The 19,891-nt window shown below is 25.1% G+C and overlaps 3 protein-coding genes across 4 annotated transcripts in view; 2 read left to right on the top strand and 1 right to left on the bottom strand.

Moving 5' to 3' along the window:
* Positions 1-247: 247 nt before the first annotated feature.
* Positions 248-1,648, bottom strand: LOC136074113 (uncharacterized). The gene has a single exon (XM_065786414.1). It carries the CDS (start codon positions 1,646-1,648, stop codon positions 248-250), a length of 1,401 nt encoding a protein of 466 aa, XP_065642486.1.
* Positions 1,649-2,489: 841 nt separating this feature from the next.
* Positions 2,490-3,500, top strand: LOC136074112 (uncharacterized). The gene has a single exon (XM_065786413.1). The coding sequence runs from the start codon at positions 2,490-2,492 to the stop codon at positions 3,498-3,500; it is 1,011 nt and encodes a 336-aa protein (XP_065642485.1).
* A 259-nt stretch (positions 3,501-3,759) lies between these two features.
* Positions 3,760-19,891, top strand: part of LOC136075119 (uncharacterized) — a 180,049-nt gene continuing 163,917 nt past the window's right edge. The window contains exons 1-4 of one of the 2 annotated variants that reach the window (XM_065787428.1): positions 3,760-3,832; positions 4,569-4,703; positions 7,323-7,383; positions 8,809-8,907. In XM_065787428.1, the coding sequence (XP_065643500.1) occupies positions 8,848-8,907 (60 nt within the window). In that variant the 5' untranslated portion in view covers positions 3,760-3,832; positions 4,569-4,703; positions 7,323-7,383; positions 8,809-8,847. The remainder of the gene's footprint in view (positions 3,833-4,568; positions 4,704-7,322; positions 7,384-8,808; positions 8,908-19,891) is intronic. The other variant, XM_065787429.1, reaches the window with a different exon arrangement.

The raw sequence follows: 19,891 nt of genomic DNA, 5'->3' as shown, positions 1-19,891 counted from the left end.
AAAAAACTTTGAAAGAGAGAAATATTATTGTATAAGTAATATTAAACTAAGGATTTAATAAAGTTGAAACATCTTATATAGTATGTAAACTTATCCTTATAAATTTCTTATAATAAATTACAATATTTCTAGGGGTTACATATACCCTCGTTATTCAAGTAATATAAAAAAACCGTTAAAAAAACATCGAAATAATAAAACTTTAATGTAATGTGTTCTTGCGTCTTAAAAAAGAAAAATAAGGTTTTCAAAACGACGATGTGACGTAATCACCATCGTCATCATTCAAACCGCCTTCATTTGGAGAACACTGGTGACACTGTATTTCTAAGGACTCTCTCACTTTTCTCTTAAAATAGTCTTCCTCTACTTTAACAGTGTTGTTATTATTCCAGCCAAAGGCACCATGGCAGTTTCTGGAATGCCCCGCTACGGCCGAATTTTTCCATTTTCCCTCAAAAGTATGTTTTTGATGTTGGCAAATGCGAGTTGAAACCTTAAGTTTTGTTTCACCTACATAGAGCTTTCCACACGAACACTCCAGTTTGTAGACTCCTGGGTAAGAGTTGTTGGGAAGTCGAGGCTTGTTTTTTTGAGTTATTATTTGTTGAAGGTTTTTTGGTGATTTAAAAACTGGAGTATAGCCTACACTTTTAAATATCTGTTTTAATTGATTACTTAGTTTTGGTACCCGTGGTAGAGAAATATAATTTGGTTCTAGTTTTTTGATGTTATTGTTGTTGTTTTGTTGATTATTTTGCTTATTGTTTTTTATTTTTTTGACAATGTTTTGAAGTATTTTTTTATTATAACCATTTTCTGTAAACATTTCTGTTAGAAACTTTAATTCATGATTTATGTGTTCTTTACTGCATAATGCAAAAGTTCTTTGGATAAAACCTTTAAATACACCATAAATTATTTTTGGATCGTGACAAGAACGCGGCTTTATTTGCACATTAGTTATTGCATCTTTGCGATAGATTTTAAAAAGATATGTTCCGGATTTGTTATTTGTTATTGAGAGATCGAGAAAATTTATTGCGTGTGAGTCACTTTCTTTTTCAATTGTATATTTGATATTTGTGTGTTGATTATTTAATAAGTCGAGAAAACGTTCTGATTCTGCCTCATTTGTAAAACGGGAATGGATATCATCTACATACCTTTTAAATGATTTTACACATATTGGTGGTGTAAGATATTGTGCCTGTAGTAACGCTTTGTCTTCATAATGTTGTAGAAAACTCTCTGCCATTACTACCATTAATGATAAACCTATAGGACCAGCATCCACCAATGTGTGTATGTTGCTATCATGTAAAAAATAACAATTTGACAAACACAAATCTAAAAGTATTTTTATTTCTGAAAAAGATAATTTTGATTTAAAGATAGGACTGTTACGGAGTTGTTCTAATAAAATATCGATTGATTCTTTAACTGGTATTGAAGGGTAAAGATTAACAATACCGAAGGAAACTTGAAATTTACCAGGATCGATATACCATGATTGAGCACATTCAACAAACTGTTTTGAATTTCGAAGTTTTGTTTTGTTAAGATTGGAGGTAGGTTGGATGAGATTTACTAAATAATTTGATAATTTATATGTAGGTGATCCTATTGTGCTTACTATAATTCGCATTGGGTAGTTATTATTTTGTTTGTGTGCTTTGATGACACCATATAATCGTGGAGGAGTGGCGGCACTTGGATAAACTGATCTATATTCATTTTTTGTAAACTTTGTTTTCAGATTTCGTTAAGTATTCTGAACTTTGCGAAGAAGTTTTTGAGTGGGATCATAGTTTATGATCTTAGATTTTCCGAGTTGTTCTTCAATTTTTTTAAGAGCATCGGTTTTATAAATACGAACAAAGCCTGATCCTTTATCGAACGGATAAATACTAATTGTGTTGCTAGACTTAAGTTCTTTGAGAGCTTTGAACTGATCCTTATCTAAATTTGTAGAAACCGGTTTATGAATTTTCAAAACTCGAAGTTTTGAAATTTCTTTACAAAAGTTCTGAAAAAACTTTTCAGATTTCGTTAAGTATTCTGAACTTTGCGAAGAAGTGTTTGAGTGGGATCATAGTTTATGATCTTAGATTTTCCGAGTTGTTCTTTAATTTTTTTAAGAGCATCGGTTTTATTAATTCGATTTGATTAATAAATCAATTTTGTTTTTTAGTTTATTTCTTGATCGCAAAAACATATATTCTTAGGACTTATCTGTAATGTTTGTAATTTTTCTAATTTTTTGATTGAAATTATGTTGTTGAAATATTTTTTTTTTGCTTGCTTTTGGGTATGTAGATATTTTATTAGAACAACTCCGTAACAGTCCTATCTTTAAATCAAAATTATCTTTTTCAGAAATAAAAATACTTTTAGATTTGTGTTTGTCAAATTGTTATTTTTTACATGATAGCAACATACACACATTGGTGGATGCTGGTCCTATAGGTTTATCATTAATGGTAGTAATGGCAGAGAGTTTTCTACAACATTATGAAGACAAAGCGTTACTACAGGCACAATATCTTACACCACCAATATGTGTAAAATCATTTAAAAGGTATGTAGATGATATCCATTCCCGTTTTACAAATGAGGCAGAATCAGAACGTTTTCTCGACTTATTAAATAATCAACACACAAATATCAAATATACAATTGAAAAAGAAAGTGACTCACACGCAATAAATTTTCTCGATCTCTCAATAACAAATAACAAATCCGGAACATATCTTTTTAAAATCTATCGCAAAGATGCAATAACTAATGTGCAAATAAAGCCGCGTTCTTGTCACGATCCAAAAATAATTTATGGTGTATTTAAAGGTTTTATCCAAAGAACTTTTGCATTATGCAGTAAAGAACACATAAATCATGAATTAAAGTTTCTAACAGAAATGTTTACAGAAAATGGTTATAATAAAAAAATACTTCAAAACATTGTCAAAAAAATAAAAAACAATAAGCAAAATAATCAACAAAACAACAACAATAACATCAAAAAACTAGAACCAAATTATATTTCTCTACCACGGGTACCAAAACTAAGTAATCAATTAAAACAGATATTTAAAAGTGTAGGCTATACTCCAGTTTTTAAATCACCAAAAAACCTTCAACAAATAATAACTCAAAAAAACAAGCCTCGACTTCCCAACAACTCTTACCCAGGAGTCTACAAACTGGAGTGTTCGTGTGGAAAGCTCTATGTAGGTGAAACAAAACTTAAGGTTTCAACTCGCATTTGCCAACATCAAAAACATACTTTTGAGGGAAAATGGAAAAATTCGGCCGTAGCGGGGCATTCCAGAAACTGCCATGGTGCCTTTGGCTGGAATAATAACAACACTGTTAAAGTAGAGGAAGACTATTTTAAGAGAAAAGTGAGAGAGTCCTTAGAAATACAGTGTCACCAGTGTTCTCCAAATGAAGGCGGTTTGAATGATGACGATGGTGATTACGTCACATCGTCGTTTTGAAAACCTTATTTTTCTTTTTTAAGACGCAAGAACACATTACATTAAAGTTTTATTATTTCGATGTTTTTTTAACGGTTTTTTTATATTACTTGAATAACGAGGGTATATGTAACCCCTAGAAATATTGTAATTTATTATAAGAAATTTATAAGGATAAGTTTACATACTATATAAGATGTTTCAACTTTATTAAATTTTATATAAGCTTATCTAAGATTTATAAAAGCTTATCTCTAAAATGTTAACTTTTATAAACTAAGGATGAGTTTTTTATATTGCTGAAATTTACAAACGTTTATAGTTTAGTAAACTAATTAAACAGCATAATCAAGGTAAATAAGTTTCAAGTACATAATTCTTGTGTAAAATATTTTAAATCTAGTTTTTATTAATAATTTTATTAATTATTTATAGGTATACAATAAATTATTTGTAAACAATTTATAAATAAATTACTTGTGAATTTTTAAAAATAAATTACTTTTAAATAGAGACTGTTAAAGACTCATTGTTTAAATAATATTACTAATATTATTAGTTATACTATTCTAACAATGTAAATCTATAATAGTCCTAATTTAAAAACAGATTAAAAAAAAATTGTTTCTTAAATTTATTAATGATTATAAAAATTATAACAATGAATTTGTTTAAAATTGCTTTGGTATTCTTTTAGTTTGTAAATTCATAAATATAGTCGTTATTGGTAAATGTTTAATATTCATATTATTACTGTTAACATGATAATAATAACAGCATCAATAACAATATTGATAACAATGATTATAACAATAACAGCAGCAACAACAATGATAAAAATAATAAAATATACTTGTAAGAATAGTAAAATAGCAATACAAGTAGTATTTATTAACAATTAGTTTTTTATTAACAATTTTTTTATTAACTATTTATTTAAAATTACTAGTATTTAGTAACAATACTAGTAGTAGTATTTGTATAAATAATAGCAGTAATAACAATGATAATTGATTTTTTCACTAATATTAATATAAAAATAAATATTTAGAGTATGGTGTTGTAAAAAAAGAACATAATTGTTATTAGAGTAATTAAAATATTAAAAATATTTGGTATGAATTTATTCTGGCAAAAAAAATGAGCAGCAAAAAGTTGGCGACTCAATTATCTGCTGCTGTTTCTGCAGTTATTATTCCAATTTTTTTAAATTCAGATTCAGAGGTATATATTTAGCATAATTGAATTTTTATTATATGTTTCGATGTTTTTGTTTCAATTTAACTAACAAGCAATTAAAAATGATTACAAAGTTTTATTTACTATTTAAAAAAGTTTAAATACAGTTTTAAATGGTGTTATATTTTCAAAATGGTTCCACAGTGGTGCTTGATTATGATATAATAAATAATTATTTGACAGATGCTATTATTGATGGATGAGAATTCAAGTTTATAATGCCAATTGTTTATCAACTTTTAAAATATTTGTTGTAAAAATAAATATATGTTACAATGCAATTTATCAAGAGCAATTAAGAGTAAGTATAAACAATGGATTATTCAGTGGATTGACTACTTTTTTTATTTAAAACAAGTAACTCAAAAAGTAGATATTAATCTGCCACACATAAGTGATGTAAAACTACTAATATATTTTTACCCATCTGATAAAGATTATCAATGTTTTGGTCAATAGCAATATTGCAGTAATTTTGAATTTTGTTAATTTTCTTTTCAGTCAGCCTACCTTTGCCACCAAGTGATTTTTTATCTTCAAGATCATTTTTGTTGGTACATTTTTTTAAGTTTTATAGTCTAGTGCCCATACGTTTCTGGTTATGACCTGCACTTTCACCTTTTTTAACTGTCTGTCCTGGATAGGGATTAGCTGCAAGTATTGCTGGATATGAAGAAGAATCGCCATCACCAATGTATCAAAGATATCTTAATTTTCTTGCCTCAATGTAGAACTGAAAACATTCATCAATACCCTTTGCCTCCAATGATCCAGCTGATCCTTTGTGATTAATTGAGCAGACATGATGAACCTTTGTGGTTCATCATGTCTGCTCAATTAATCACAAAGGATAATCTTTTGATGAACTTTTGTGTGGATTCAATACTCACAAGATTTGCACTTCTTAAAAAGTCTGCAATAATCTATACATTTTTCATTTGTTTTGGTAATTATGGTAACAAGTTTATTGAGTGATGAGCATCCTCTCTTTTACCAAGCTCTGTTCTCTTGAAATGTCCTCATCGACTACTATATGATCATTATAGTTTTTTTCAAACTTATTATTCTTACTTCTTTAACTGCAGCATTCATTCTAGCTTCGGCAATGTAATTGTAAGAGTTAGCAATTTCTTCACTTGAAGAGTTAAAAGAAGATTTGTTTATAGGATCAGGCATATTCATTAAACCACAGAATTTTTAAACTAGAGTATCCTTTACCTATTTCTCGAAAAGCTAATATAATTCTTAAATTAATGTCAAAACTTTTCGGACCGGCTGTAACTGGTTTGCTTATAGTTTTACTAGAATAAAACATTTGCTCCTATTGGCAAGATGCACAGGAAATAAATATACAGTGTGATAAAACATTTTTAAGTTTAGCATCATGGTTATAAGTCACATTTGCGGAACATTTTAGACAGCAGCCAATAACAGTTATTATTTCTTCTAAAATGTTTGTGTTTATAAAAATATAGCAGTTATTGACTGATCATCATTAGCAGAAAAATTATTTTTATTTACAAAATCATTATTTATAATATCTACAGAAGATTAACAACTAGAACTGGATGACAATATGTTCATTTTTTTTGCTGAGCTACATTTGAATTGTAATTCTTGTAAATTAGATTTTCTTCAGCTACAATGTTTGATGATTTATGTTGGTTTTCTCTGAAGAGTCTACGTTTATTGCTATATCTTATTTCTTTTATCTTTGTTTTCCATTATTTTAATAATTATTTAACCAAGGTATGAACTAAGGTAAGAACACAGAAAATTAGCCAAAGATAGATGTGGTTGTTGTATAGTAAATAGATATATAGCAAAGAAATGCATTAAAAACCATGTAACTTACTGCACCAAAAGCATTTATTATTTAACAAAACATAGTTTTAGAGTAGCAGTCACCACCCAGTTTTTTCTGAATTTTAATGGTATTTTGTAAGATAACTTGCTTTTTGGCTACATAAAAATGAAACAATCTCTTGCTGTGGAAAAATTTATAAAATAGCCTAAACTGCATGATTAAAAACTGGTTTTTAATAGGATTAGCTTTATTTTTATATAAAACTAACTTGAAATTTGTAATCTACGATAATTATTTACTTAAAAACTTTAAAATTGAAAAAATGATTTTTTTGATTTTTAATAGTGGTCTACCACCTTAAAGGAACTAGTAATAACTTGTCATACTGAATGATTATGATTTTGCTGATCATGGCTTTTGTAAAACTGGTGAGCTAAATTAAGTAAATTTTTTTTACATCTGTACTCATATTTTATAAATTGAATTATTAAGTTGGTACTTATTGTTTTATGAATTCCAAAGTTAAGATAAGGTCACATTGATATAATCAAAAACAAAAAAAATAAAATGAAATATATAAAAGCGGTAACACTAGTAAATGACATGTTTCCAAGATTTGCGTAGTTCAAAAAAAAAGCAAAGAAACAAGAAGTTTTTTTATTTTAGCGTCTGCAGTGTTTATTTTGCACAAAGTTTTATCTAATGAAACTCATCATAAAATGATAAAACAATTTTATATATAAATAAAATTTTGTTTTTCTTCTAAAATTTGTTTATAATTTATATTTTTCTAATAGAGTGAAAATGAATGTGGTGATATATATGAAGAGTTAGTGTTTCATCCAGTTTTAAACAAGGGTAAGTTCAAATTTTTAAAATTTTTTTTAGTCAATTTTGACTAGTCAGCTTTAAAGCTTTATGCTAATGATATCATATTATACAGTTTATACTGGGATATAGGTTCAGCCTTAGCTGATTTGTTGTTTTAGATGGAGTTATACTCCTGCCAGAAACAGGACCAAGTAGTCTAAAGTAATAAGACTTAGCTTAATGCTTAAGATGCTAAGGACTATGTTTAAGTCAAGTATTCTTTAATAATTTTCCTGACTATAAATGACTATGAATATAAAAATTATTTTGTATTACCAAGTTGTTGTAATATATTTTACAAATATGTATAGTAGGAATAACTTTTTAACTTAAGAATTCCTATTTATCTTGTGGGTTATCAGATGCCTAAATATAACAGTTTTGCTTTTTCACATCATCATCCACGCCATTTCACGCCATCAAGTTGAAAATGAGCTTCATTGCTGACAATGATATTTGAAGCAAAATCAGAATCAACTTCCAGTTGCTTATGAATTCTATCACTGAATATTTAACTCTTGTGATGGATAGTCTGTTTTAAGAAGTTCTTGAGAAACCAAGTTCCTTTTTAAAAAACCATCTTATTAAAGTTGCAGTTAAGCCAAATTAGCAGTGGAACAGGATAATCCAAACCTATATTAAGTCATTCCAGAAAAGATGTGCAGTCACCTTTTGACTAAGCATATAATATTTTGTTTTGACAACTTGGCTCTTTGCAAGTTGGGATACTTAGCTGAATATTAAAATGCGTTGAATAAACAAATGTAAACTTGAACTAAAATTAAAAATAAACAAACCATAAATTCAATAAGAAATAAAAAATTAAAAACTTGACAAAAAAAAATCTTAACTCTTGATAAAATAAATAAAAGATAAAACAGAAAAAGAAAAAGTATAATTTTTTTTTAATTTAAAAGTGTTTCACTTCACTGAGTTTAGAAAAGTTAACTTTGAAAACTTAATTGCAATTTCAAAGTTATTTAATCCAAGGGTTATCACAAGAATATTACAATATTACAATTATTATTACAAGAAACTTAAGAACAAGAAAGTGAAAACTATGGGTTAGAGTAATACTTCAGTTGAAATCGACCAGAAGTAGTTAAAGTTTCTATGATTTCATGATATGTATATATATATATATATATATATATATATATATATATATATATATATATATATATATATATATATATATATATATATATATATATAATAATATATATATATATATATATATATATATATATATATATATATATATATATATATATATATATATATATATATATATTAGTATATATATATATATATATATATATATATATATATATATATATATATATATATATATATATATATATATTAATATATACATATACACTAATATTTTATTTATTATCACATGTTTAGATATTAAAACACCAGAAGAAATTAAAGAATATAATATTAATGCAAATAAGGATAGTGGAATACTTGTCGATAATTGTTATAAATTCAATGAAGACCAAGGTAAAAATAATTTTAATAGTTTTTATAATAAATTTAATGTCAAATTGATAATGTATAAGTGAGTGTGGCACCATGAACTATATATAAATTTTTTTGTTTTGTATTTAGTTTCTTTGTATATTTCATAGTCTTATGAAATACTCCCGGTCTGGAAAAGCTATTGTTTAAACTATTATTTTGAACTGTATCTTGAATTGTGCTTGATCTAATTTAATCTTATCTAAAAGTCAATTTACCTAATCTAGTGAAAAACAAACTTGAAAACTGTGTCTTCCGATGCATTCTAGGCAGGCCATACGCTTTTGATATATATATATATATATAAATATATATATATATATATATAAATATATATATATATATATATATATATATATATATATATATATATATGTATATTTATATATATGTATATATATATATATATGTATATATATATATATGTATATATATATGTATATATATATGTATATATATATATATTTATATATATATATATATATATATATATATATATATATATATATATATATATATATATATATATATATATATATATATATATCAGGCCTTGTTAAGAGATTTCGCTGCGTAGCAAAAACGCGTAACGCATTTTTAAGTAACTCAACTCAGCAAATATATTTTGCATCGTTAGAAGTTATATTGCGTCACTAGCGTCTTTACAAGTACCGCATTGTAATTAAAGTTATTTTATTAACGCGTTAAAAATCATACAAAAAGTTTTTTTTTTCTCACTATAACAAAAGTTACAAATAAAATCAAAGTTCTTATTAAAAAAATCATTTTTATTATTTTTTTAAATATAAACTAAATTTTCTTTTGAAAAAAATATTTTTTTCATGAAACGTAAAATATTTGTTTATTTTCTTATGATTTTACATTTGGTTTTTGGTTATTTTATCAATTGTTAATAAATTTTTTCTTATTTAATTTGTGAACTCTTTTTAATAATGTTTTTAAACAATAGTTTTTTTTGTTATTTATCAGTTACCGATAACATATTCGTGATCATAATTTATTTTCATAAATTAAATGAACGTCATTAAAACTTTACATTATCGAATTAACAATAAACAAAATATGTTATTAATAAAATTTTTACATCAAAATAAATCGTGTATTTTTTAAACTATTATGACTAAAAATAATTTTTATATTTAAAAGGAATTTATATATTTAATTTCTTAAGATAAAACTTAAACACTTTTTTTTTTTAACTAATTTTTAATAGAAAAAAAAAAAAAAATGAAACAAACTGTTTCTTTAACAAAAAAATCTATTAGTTTACAATTGCGGTAAAATGCTTTTACTTACGACTTTATTTCTTCTAAATAAACGTCACGTTAACGATAATCAAAAGATAATTTAAATATTCTAAAAGATATAAGTTTTTGCGTAGCGCAAAACTGCTGAGCGCGTAGGCAAATCGCTTTTTCGCAAGCAAAATGCGAGCTGCGTAACGCTTCTTAACAAGGTCTGATATATATATATATATATATATATATATATATATATATATATATATATATATATATATATATATATATATATATATATATATATATATATTAGTATATATAACATCTTCTTACTCCGAATTCAGTTCTTTACCTCTAATAATATAAATCTCTAGTCCGTCTTTGTATGGAATACTGTTGCCATTGCTGGAGCAGAGCTTCAATTGATCCCTTTTTTTCTTTCTAGGCAAGGTGCAAAAACAAATTGTAAACATAGTGGGACCTGCTTCTGCAGTCAAATTTCAACCATCGTCACATCGCCATAATGTTGCTTCTCTTTCTCTTTTCTGTAAACACTATAGAAATTACTATAGAGCCTCTTGTGCTATCTACTAAAATTAATTCTTGTGTTACTCCTCATTCAATTAAATATCATCCTTTTACTGTGACTGTTCCTAAGCGCTCGAAAAAAAAAAATTTTAACTAGTTTTTTTCCTCAAACATTAATTCTTTAGAATTTGCTCACTTTTTAATCGTTATCTTGCTTTTTAAACTTTTCTTCCAATAACTTCCAACTCTTATAGTTGCTTGCAGCCTTGTTCGAAGTAATTGTGCTAAAAAAAATAGTTTCTGACACAACATTATTATCTTAATTTTGCTTTCTCACAATTGAATTTTTTTTATAAATGAGAAGGCTGTTTCGGTAGATTTCCTAAGGGTCATTAAAAAAATTAAAACTTTCAATTTTCTTTAACATTTTGGCTTTAATAAAATCTTTGCCTACTTCTCATGAACTTGTTAATCATTTCTAGTTGGCGCTCATTCTAAGATCAATATAAAAAGTTAATGTTAAAGAAAAACTTTTGTTAAAAAGAAATTTATTAAAAAGTTTACTAAAAAAATATCTTAACTAATTTTGCCAACAGGCTATGGTTTACGGTATATATGACATGGATTATGGTTTATCTGACAAATGCATTCATATACAGTTATAAACATTTAGAACTTTTGTATACTGGTACTCTTGTAACAGTATGAAAAAATGTTATTTATTTGAAACAATAAATAATAAATAAATTAATAAAAAATATTTCAAAATACTACTTTAATAATATTTCAAAATACTACTTTAATAATCTTAAAATTTAATTTGAAAAAATGAAAAAAGTTTCGCCATAACATAAATCGCTTAACGCATAGGTGAAGTTGCCATTTTCCTTGAATTCTTAATTTTAAATCTATTAATTTTAAAATGACACTCTGAAATATTTAACAAATGGGTTATTTTATAGTTAGAAATTCTAATCACAGTTTTAAAATCTAATTCTGAGTCACCTGATTTGAAAATAACAAAACTTCATAACATTTAATAAAAATAACAATAATCATTATAACTATTCAAAATAATAAATTAGATAAAGTAATAAAGTAAATTTAAATTCACTAAAATTATTCATTTTTAAATCAAATTTTTTTTGATTTAAAAACACTAAACTTGTAACCTTTTTTAAAAAATTATATTAGTTTTTTTTTATTATTAATAAAATATAATGTTTTAAATATTTATTTTATGGATTGAGATTACTCACTATTTTTTACATTTTATTTTCACAAGACAATCAACTTTATTTTTAAAAAGTTTTTGCTCAGACCTTACAAACAAAATTATTAGTAACAAAATTATTAAATAGTATTAGAAACAATAAATCAATCTGTAACAATTTTTCAAATTATGTATTTGCAGTATTTTATTTGTAGTATTTATCTTGATTAGTATTATTATTTAGTATTTTTCTGAACTATGTTTATTTGTTTGTATATTTATATATTAGATATTTCATAAATTATGTTTTGTTTTAATAGTCTTTTAAAACTGAATTAAATTTTTTTTTGCTTTAAACAACTTAAATTTTATACTTTAAACTGAATAAGTCAAGTTTCATATTTCAGTATTTAATAACTCAAATTTCATACTTTAGAACTTAATAACTCAAATTTCATGATCCAGAACATAATAACTTAAATTTTCAAAACTTCAAAACTTGATAGCTAATATTTTATACTTTTGTAGTTAAGAAGAATCAATGTTATTTAAAAATCAGACATACCATATTTTATATAAAACTCTAATTGATAAACCTATTGATTGATAATACAATGATGTTTAATTGATGTCCTTTAATGTATTTAGGTTACAAAAATTTCTGAAAACCCAATCTTTTATATATATATATATATATATATATATATATATATATAAATTTATATACTTTTTACTTTAATCCAATTTTTTATAAACAACTTATTGAATATAAAATACTAAAATCAAAACTATTTTTAAATTAAAAAATTGGATAGCTATGGTAACTTTTTTTAATATATCCAAAACATAAATATTAAATTTTTACACACATAAACATAGAAAAAATAGAACTTTGTCATATTTTATATTAAGGTCTGCTATGAATTTAGATTAGAAAAAACATAAAAAAAGAAATACAAATTTCTATTCTAAATCTGTTAAAGTTATTTTAAATTTGTCAAATCTTGAAACTGTGTCAAGCAAATGATAATCTTGACAAGTCTTGAAAACAACAAGTACATATTCACATTCATATTATATTGCACAGTAAAATAATAAGAGTGTGTACAAATGTTTGTTATTTTTTAGCCGTGTCACATTTAATATTTTATTATAATAATAGTAATTTAAAAAAAGAAAAAATGAGATATACTATATTATATGAATGATCTGAATGTATTCATACTCAGTATGATTTTGCTTATTGAGTATTAACACATGATTGTTTATACTCAGTAATGTATTTATATTCAGTATTGAAAAAAAGTAATGGTAGCAAGTAGGCTATTGGTGATAAGACCAAACTTGTTTTGACCATGCATGCATATATATATATATATATATATATATATATATATATATATATATATATATATATATATATATATATATATATATATATATATATATATATATACATATATATATATATATATATATATATACATATATATATATATATATACATATATCAGGCCTTGTTACGAGATTTCGCTGCGTAGCGAAAACGCGTAACGAATTTTTAAGTGACTCAACTCAGCAAATATATTTTGCATCGTTAGAAGTTATATTGCGTCACTAGCGTCTTTTCAAGTACCGCATTGTAATTAAAGTTATTTTATTAACGCGTTAAAAATCATACAAACAGTTTTTTTTTTCTCACTATAACAAAAGTTACAATTAAAATCAAAGTTCTTATTAAAAAAATCATTTTTATTATTTTTTTCAAATATAAACTAAATTTTATTTTGAAAAAAATATTTTTTTCATGAAACGTAAAATATTTGTTTATTTTCTTATGATTTTACATTTGGTTTTTGGTTATTTTATTAATTGTTAATAAATTTTTTCTTATTTAATTTGTGAACTCTTTTTAATAATGTTTTTAAACAATAGAGTTTTTTTTTGTTATTTATCAGTTACCGATAACAAATTCGCGAACGTAATTTATTTTCATAAATTAAATGAACGTAATTAAAACTTTATGTTATTGAATTAACAATAAACAAAATATGTTATTAATAAAATTTTTACATCAAAATAAATCGTGTATTTTTAAAACTATTATGACTAAAAATAATTTTTATATTTAAAAGGAATTTATATATTTAATTCCTTAAGATAAAACTTAAACACTTTATTTTTTTTAACTAATTTTTAATAAAAAAAAATAAATGAAACAAACTGTTTCTTTAACAAAAATATCTATTAGTTTACAATTGCGGTTAAATGCTTTTACTTACGACTATATTTCTTCTGAATAAACGTCACGTTAACGATAATCAAAAGATAATTTAAATATTCTAAAAGATATAAGTTTTTGCGTAGCGCAAACTGCTGAGCGCGTAGGCAAATCGCCTTTTCGCAAGCAAAATGCGAGCTGCATAACGCTTCTTAACAAGGCCTGATATATATATATATATATATATACATATATATATTTTAGCATTTATATATATATATTTATATATATATATATATATATATATATATATATACAGTATTGGACAAAACATGGTGTACAAACTCAAGTTTACGTTTGAATTATATTAAGAATCACAAAAAAAAGTTATAACACATTTTTCTCAACCAACTGCATTTTTCCTCGACAAAACAAGGTCGACAAACCAAAACGAAGCTTTTTTTATAAGATTTCATATACTTTATTCAATTTAATGTATTCTGTTGTTTTCATTTTTATCATAACATTACTCTAAAATAATAAAATAGATTTTGGAACGTCTGGCCCATTATTTTTCAATTAAACTAAAAATAGGTTAAACTTGTGATATATGGCGTAAATTGCAACTTAAAATGGCTTACGACAAGTTAGAAAGTGTTTTACGTGAAAATATTATTAAAGATTTTAAACTCGGAAAACGTCAAGCAGAAATTTGTAGAAAATACAATATAGCTAAATCGACTGTAAACAAAACTGTCAAATCATTTGGATCTCGTGACTGCTCTAAAACAAACCATCGGGGCGGACGTCTTAGAAAAACATCACAAAGACTAGATCGATTAATTGTTAAAGAGCTTAAAAAAGATCCATTTTTGTTATCCACAAAATTAACCAAAAAACTTGAACTACAAATCTCTAATCGCTCTGTGAGACGAAGAGCTAACGAAGCAAAATTGTTTTCTCGAATGCCTGTCAAGAAACCACTAACTTCTTTTAAAAATAGAAAGCTAAGACTTGCTTTTGCCAAAGCACACCAAAATTGGACTGTAGACCAGTGGAAAAACATACTTTTTAGTGATGAATCAAAATATAACTTTTTTGGAAGCTACGGTAAGAAGCGAGTCTGGAGACCAAAGAACACCAGATTCAATATTAAATATACCAAGAAGAGTGTTAAGCATGGAATATCTGCAATGGCTTGGGGATGTTTCTCAGTACTAGGAACGGATCCTATTCACAAAATAATTGAAATTATGGACCGCTTTGTTTACAAAGTTATAATGGAAGATGTTATGCTTCCACATGCTGAATTGGAGATGCCCCTAAAATAGATTTTTCAACAGGAAAATGATCCCAAACATACGTCAAAAATTGTAAAACAATGGTTTAAGGACAAGAATATCACCATAATCGAGTGGCCTGCACAAAGCCTTGACTTGAATCTCACAGAAAATTTGTGGGAAATAATTGACAATAAGATTGAGCGTGCAAATATGAAGACCAGTGAGGAATTATTTGAACAAATCGAGAAGGCCTGGCGAGAGATTGATATGCGAATTGTTGACTCATTAATTGAGTCTATGCCTCGAAGAATGAAAGCAGTAATTAAAAGTAAAGGAGGTCCTACCAAATATTAAGTTAATATTTGAAGTTTTTTGAAAAATAACAAGTCAATTTTTGAATTTTTTTGAATTTTTAGTCAATTTTTTGAATGTCCACCTTGTTTTGTCCAAAGAAAAATGTAGTTTGTTAGGGAAAATGTGTTTTTAACTTTTTTAGTGATTTTTAGTATGATTCAAAAGTTTTAAGTTTTGTTAACAACATAATAAACTACATAAAAAATAATATGTTCAATTGTTTTACTAGTTTTTTTTAGTTTATGATCAACTTTTGTTCTAAACTTGAGTTTGTCCACCATGTTTTGTCCGATACTGTATATATATATATATATATATATATATATATATATATATATATATATATATATATATATATATATATATATATAAATATATATATATATATATATATATACACATATATATATACATAGACATATATATATATATATATATATATATATATATATATATATATATATATATATATATATATATATACATATATATATATATATATATATATATATATATATATATATATATATATATATATATATATATATATATATATATATATATATATATATATACTATTAAAAGACTATATTTTAATAATATATACACATGAATACAATAAAATTTACAGTATGATTACACTATGAATACAAGTAAGAAGTGATGATATATAGACTATATTATATAGTCTATATATCATCACTTCTTACTTGTTTTTATACTGTAATGTATTATAGTGCAATATTGTAATATATTATAGTGCACTATACTATAGTGCAAGCGGATTTATAATTAAGCCTACTTGCAATATATATCATTACTTTAATTTTAGAAAAGTGAGTTACGCAAAACTGTTCCATCAAATTTATCAAGTTTGAAGTAAATACAAACACATGATTAAGATTACAATTAATATATTTATTTCACTTTTGGTAACTATTACTCCATTTCGTTTAGGCTTTGACGTTAGTCATTTTTAACACATTAATTGACAATAAAGTATCTTACTAGCCATTGCGCTTAGTTGTTAAAACAAGTGACTAAGCTTGCTCTTAGTGCCTAGGATCTTAATGTCCATATGTCACGTGGCATTAACAAATGTTTACTTGTCATTTTACAATGTTGACATTTTAGGCGCGAGCGGCGTCAATTTAATTATTTTGATCGATGACTTTAAGGACAGTTTACAAATAAAAACTTTATAATAATTTTTTTCTATTAATTTATTCAAAGTAGGTTTTACAATAGAAGAATGATAAAATACATATAGCAAGAATTACAAATTTTGTTAATGTTACTTCTGCGGACACTCGCAGAAGATCTTTTCATCGAGAACTGGCTAAACAGATTTAATATAAATAACAATCGTTTAATAATTCATATATTTAAATATTTACCCATAAATACATATATAATTATTTACACACATGAAAACATACACACATATAAATATATATATGCTTACACATACTTATACAGGCCCGTAGCAACCGGGGTGGCAGCAAGGGCATTTGTTCCTCCACCCCAATAATTTTCAAACAAATAATTTTGAAAAAATTGACTGAGAAAATGAGTAAAAAAAAAAAAATGATCCTTAAAACTACTTGAGACACCTTAATCCAGCAGTGTACCCCCCACCCCCACCCCCCACCCTACCAATATAATTTTTGTTTCTATGGGCCTGCTTATATAGATTTAAATTAAGGTAAAAGATTTCGTATATATAAATTACTATAAGAAGTTTCTTAAGAGTATAAATAATAAAACAAAACAAACTTAAAAATATGTAAGAATGTTTTCAATTAAGAAAAGAGTTTTTCAATTTTTTTTTTAAAATAAGAAAAAGTTCCATTCTTAAAAAAAATCAAAAAGTTTTGATACTACTTTGTTCCATAAAAATGCTTCTCTAAATGAAATAAAAATTTACTGAAATTAGTTTTGAAAACTGCTTGTGGAATAAAATTTTCATAACACATATACCAATTATTAATTGTTCGTTCTCAATGTGTTTGCGTTGGTGACTCGTGTTCATACAAAATTCTTGTAAAGAGCGAAATACCTCAAGAAACTGTTTTGAGACCCATCTTGTTTTTAGTTTTTATTCATGTTTTGACAGAGATTGCAGCATCTAGTTATTTGCTGATAACAGCAATTTATATCAAGCAAACAATGATGGAAACAACATACACCTCATCGATAACTTGACAAATTTTTCAGAAATTTTTTACTTACTTTTAAAATCATTCATCATTAACAATTTCAAGCTTCTGATCAAAGCCTATAAAGTTTATGTTCGACCTATCATAGAACCTTGTACCTATGTGTGGAATCCTCATCTTTTAAAAGATATACGTAGGTTAGAAAAGGTTCAGAAATCCTTTGCTAGGAGTGTCTGTAAAAAATGTCGTGCTCCTCGTTAAAATTATTCTTCTAGACTCCATATTTTCAATCTAGAATATCTTGAATACCTTAGAACAAAATTTGATTTTGTTCTAAGGTATTCAAGATCTGTCCTGCCCAAAAACTTTATTCACGTATTAAATGTAAAAATGATACACAAAGATTTTTTTTTATAATTTAAGGTAGAAATTAAAAGTTATGTTCTGACGTGACTTCAAACATGAAATTTCTCAACAGAATATTTTGTTTGTAGAATTTTTGATAAGCATAAAACTTTTTTGATAAACATAAAAATAAAGTAGCCTGACGGAATAGAAGAATATCCCGACAGAATACACAACTTTGACGCTCGATATCTCTATAACATGAGATCAAAATATGAAAATGAGATTTTTCAACTACTTCGTACACTATTAGTTACAAAATATAAAACAAAAAACCATTAAAATCCATTTACACTAACTACTGTTAAATTTTAGAAATCAGATGGCCGTAATTATCGTTTTTTGGATTTTAAGTTCATTATTTTTATTCAATTAAATAAAGTTTTTTTTACCGAGTTGCTGACATATGGAAGAATATGGCCTCGAAAGCATGCAAGAAATTTTTTGCACAAATTAAAACACGTTTAAAAATAAGGTTAACTCTTAATGTTTAAAAATAAAGTTAACTTTTGCAAGTTTTGCATTTCTTTTCGAGAGGCGTTTCTATGGAACAATATAGCTTTGAAACATTTTGATTTTTCTCAAGAACTTTTTTCGCATTTAAAAGGAAATTAAAAAACAGTATTCTCTCAATTGAGAACACACTTATATAATTTCAAACTTAAGGGGGCTCACCCCTGTCAAAATAGCAAAAAAATAATTTTTTTTGAAATTTTTGGTTTTTCATGTTTCAAGTGTAAAAATTAACGAGGAATCTGATTCTGAATTAAAATTTAAAAAAAAAAACACATAAGTATGTCTATTTCTTGATTATTTGATCATAGTCAAAAATAACCTTCTTAGCAACGTCCATAGCAGCAATTTTATTTTCTCTTTTCCACTTATCTACAACACCTTTTTCTTAAAAGTTAATCTTATATGATTAATCTGAGTCTGTGAAGTATTATTTTTATTATTTTTTAAACTGCTTCCATGTAGGTCTGGAAAAGCTTGAAAAATGAACTTTGTAAGCATGCTAACCACATTGTAAAACAACCACATAGATGCACTACACATTGTGTGTCTAACTTTTTATTATAAATTAAATTTTATTCTGTAGATTATTTAGTGATTATTTTGTTTATTTATAAATAACTTCTTGGCATTTTTAGTTGTGGATAACTATTAAAATAATTATTAGTTTAAAAAAAGAGCTTGATTATCAAGTTGATAATGAAAAAAAATTATGTGGCAAATAAAAAAACAATAACAAATGATAAAATACACAAGCAAAAAACAATTCGTGTCCATGCAATCTGAACTATTAAATCTTATTCCAAGTACTTCAGCCTCATAACCAAAGACAAGATCGTTTACTAAGCTGTCAAGCCATGCTATTTCTCAGCCTTTAAATGATGGTATTACTGGAAATAGAATTTTATGTTTAATTTATCAAACTTAATTTCAGTTCTTTGTTGTCCTCAATGTAATCAAAGTTCGTGTTTAAAGCTAAGTGAAAGTTTAAAACATGAATTAGCAAGTTAAATGACTATAAAATGTGA

This window comes from Hydra vulgaris, chromosome 01 (assembly GCF_038396675.1).
Source record: "Hydra vulgaris chromosome 01, alternate assembly HydraT2T_AEP".
Lineage (NCBI taxonomy): Eukaryota > Metazoa > Cnidaria > Hydrozoa > Anthoathecata > Hydridae > Hydra > Hydra vulgaris.
Note: the sequence above shows the minus strand (reverse complement) of the source record. Positions and strands in the feature narration are given on the sequence as shown.